The sequence below is a fragment of the Carlito syrichta genome, unplaced genomic scaffold (genome assembly GCF_000164805.1).
Source record: "Carlito syrichta isolate Samal-C Ts95f unplaced genomic scaffold, Tarsius_syrichta-2.0.1 Scaffold288140, whole genome shotgun sequence".
Classification (NCBI taxonomy): domain Eukaryota; kingdom Metazoa; phylum Chordata; class Mammalia; order Primates; family Tarsiidae; genus Carlito; species Carlito syrichta.
In genome coordinates, this window is record NW_007232236.1 from 139967 (window position 1) to 143363 (window position 3397).

Genomic DNA, 3397 nt, shown 5'->3' on the forward strand with positions numbered 1-3397 from the left:
GCGGTGGCCGGGAGCGGCCACTGCACTCCAGTCTGGGTGACCGAGTGAGACTCCAACACAAAAAAAAAAAAAAGAATCCTTAGAACTTGGCAGCCTCTTTGGCTCATGTATTTTGAAGATTTGGGATTAGATATGGCATACTTTTAGTAAATGTTGGGCATAATAGTCTTCCTTTGGACAATCTCCTTGTTCTTAGCCAGTGATGTCATAGTAATCCTCAACCTTTGGGACCTGTTTAGAACTACTTTTTTAAAAAGTTTTCCAACTCTGAAAGTAATATTTGCTCATTGTAGAAAGAAAATACAGGAAATGGAGATATATATATGTAACTTTTTTTATATATATATGTAACTTTTTTTATATATATATATATGTAACTTTTTTTTTTTTTTTTTTAATAGAGGCAGGCTGGTCTCAAATTCATGGGCTCAAGCAATCCTCCAGCCTCAGCCTCCCAAAGTTCGCATATTAAAGACATGAGTCACCATGCCCAGCCTGTTTTTAAGAAGCACTAGCCATGCTTTTGTTAAGCCATGGCCCAGCCATGTGGGTCTTTAAGCTCTGGCCCCCTCTCCTACCTTGGGAAGAAAAATCTCTTCTCTTTCTTTCTCTAATCTATTTTCTAAATAAACTGTATTTTCCAATTTAAAACAAACACAAAACCCTAAAAATAAATTGGTTTTTTTTTTTTACTTAATAATGTGATGTAAACGTTTCCCCATTTTTAAAACTCAGCATACTTAAATTTCAAATTCCATTTTAATAATAGCCTTTTCCTTCTTTACAGACACTTGATTGTTCAGAGTTTTAATGCTTTAAATATCTTTATTGTGAACACCTTGGTAGATAAATAATTGAGGTTACTAAAGGGGTTTTTTTCTTGCAAGTTTTTTCTCAGCTTTTTTAACTTTTTTTTTTCCTCTTGCATTTTAGGGATCCAGAAGGCTTACGAGTATTTTATTATCTTGTCCAGGACCTGAAGTGTTTGGTCTTCAGTCTTATTGGATTACACTTCAAGATTAAACCAATCTAGATTGAATATTGGTGCGGACATGAGAGGGGTAGAGTGGTTGTTTTTTAATTGCCATTTCAGGAAATTTTTGTGTATATCAGGGAAGTATTTTTTTATAAACTGGAAATGATTGTCTTTAATAAATATGTGATAAAAACCCAATTTTTATTTTATAAATACCTAAACAAGTGAATTCTTCTTACTTTGTAAAACACTAACACCCTATGTGACATATAACCTCAAAATCAAATCTAATCAACTCTACATATAACTACCATTTTATAGGAAACAAGGGAATAGAGAAACTTTTTGGGTTTTTTTTTTTGAGTTGGAGTCTCACTCTGTTGCCCAGGCTGGAGTGTGATGGCATGCTCATGGCCATTGCAGCCTCAACCTGCTGGCCTCAGGCCATCCTTCCGGCTCAGCCTTCCAATTAGCCAGAACTACAGGTGCAAACTACCACACCTGGTTAATTTTTTGATTTATTGTAGAGATGAGGTCTCACCAAGTTGCTCAGGCTGTTCTCGAACCTGTGGGCTCAGGCAATCCTCTCACCTCGGCCTCCCAAAGTGCTGGAATTACAGGCTTGAGCCAATGCACCCAACTGAGAAACGTTTTTTAAAATACTTTGGGAATCCAATCCGCAATATCCAAAGGAAGTTCCAGGACAAATGGCCTGATTTCTTCAGTAAATTGTAAGAGAAACATAGGAATGGAGTGGGAGCCTACAAAGGAAATTTAAAAGCCATCTTAATAAATACAGTGTTTGGACTGCATTTGAATCATAACTCAAGAATTGTAAAATTGATACCATTAAGGATATTTGAACCCTGGATATTTGATTTTTTTTTTTTTTTTTTTTTTTAGTTGAGTGTAATAGCACATTCACAGCCACCGCAGCCTCGACCTGCTGGGTTCAGACGATCCTTCCATCCTTCCACCTCAGCCTTCCAAGTAACTGGAATTACAGGCACGCGCTACCACGACGAGCTTTTTAATTTATTGTAGAAATGAGGTCTCACCAGGTTGCCCAGGCTGGTCTCTCTGAGTTCAGGCAATCCTCTCGCCCTGGCCTCCCAAAGTGCTGGGATTACAGGCTTGAGCCTCTGCGCCCGGCCTATTTGATAATTTTAATGGAAGTACTGTTGACTTTTTAGGTATGAAAATAGTATTGTGGTTAGGGTTTTAAAAATCACCTTTTATAGATAATACCTATATTGCAGTAGTTATTTCAGTATGGGGAAAATACTTTGATTTAATGTATCATAAGGGATAAAATGCCTGATCTCAGAAAAGCTTTCCATTAGTCCACTTTAAGATCAGAATACCAGCTGGGCTCGGTGGCTCAGCCTGTAATCCCAGCACTTTGGGAGGCCCAGGCGAGTGGATTGCCTGAGCCCGCGGGTTCAAGACCCCATCTCTACAATAAATAAAAAAATAAGCCGGGTGTGGTAGCGCACATCTGTAGTTCCAGCTACTTGGAGGACTGAGGCAGAGGGATCACCAGAGCCCAGCAGGTGGAGGCAGCGGTGGCTGGGCCTTGCCACTGCACTCCAGTCTGAGCAACAGAGTGAGACTCCAACTCAAGAAAAAAAAAAGATCAGAATACCAACAGTCATTAAGGACTGAGACCAAGTGGTTTGTACAGATAGTGTGGGTATTTTCCCAGCAGGAGGATCTGTAGAAACTTTTTCTTGCTGGTAAACTGCATGGCTTTAGGCAAATTGCTGGTTAAACAGATTGCACCTGCTAAAAGGAATAGGCCTTGACAAGCCTCATTGAGGGGAAGTAATTAACCAAACTCACACCTCTAAAGAGAGGTCAGCCTGGGACAACGTCCCAAGTATCCTGATTCTTAGATTAGTGCTTTTCTCACCACACTGCTTTGCCTCCTTCAGAGACTACAGGGAAGCCGGCAGCTCACATCTGTAATCCCAGCACCCTGAGAGGCCAAGGCAGGAGAATCACTTGCCCGGAGTTCGAGACTGGCTTGAGAAACACGTGAGAACTCTCACCCCCACACTTCTCTACAAAAAAAATTATTCCGGCGTGGTGGTGTGCCTGTAGTCCCAGCTACTCTGCAGACTGAAATGAGAGGATCCCTTGAACCTAGGAATGTGAAGCTGCAGTGAGCTACGATTGGGCCACTGCCCTTTGGGCTTGGACGACAGTGAGACTGTCTAGAGAAAAAAAGATTATGGGACAAGGGCAGCGTTGACTCCTGACTCCAGTGCACCTCCTGCTATAAGGGTATTTGGGGCAATGAGGCAAGTTGGTGGTAAAGTAGACATCAAAAATAGTTACTCCAATCGGGCTTGGTGGCTCAGCCTGTAATCCCGTGCCTTGGGAGGCTGAGGTGAGTGGATTGCCTGAGCCCGCGGGTTC

The 3397-nt window shown here is 41.3% G+C and overlaps 1 protein-coding gene across 1 annotated transcript in view; it reads left to right on the forward strand.

The window, feature by feature from the left end:
- The window catches only part of MAGOH (mago homolog, exon junction complex core component), an 11845-nt gene extending 10671 nt beyond the window's left edge, over positions 1-1174 (forward strand). The window contains exon 4 of the mRNA XM_008053381.2: positions 934-1174. Coding sequence (XP_008051572.1) covers positions 934-1033 — 100 coding nt within the window. The 3' untranslated portion in view covers positions 1034-1174. The remainder of the gene's footprint in view (positions 1-933) is intronic.
- The last annotated feature ends 2223 nt before the right edge of the window (positions 1175-3397 follow it).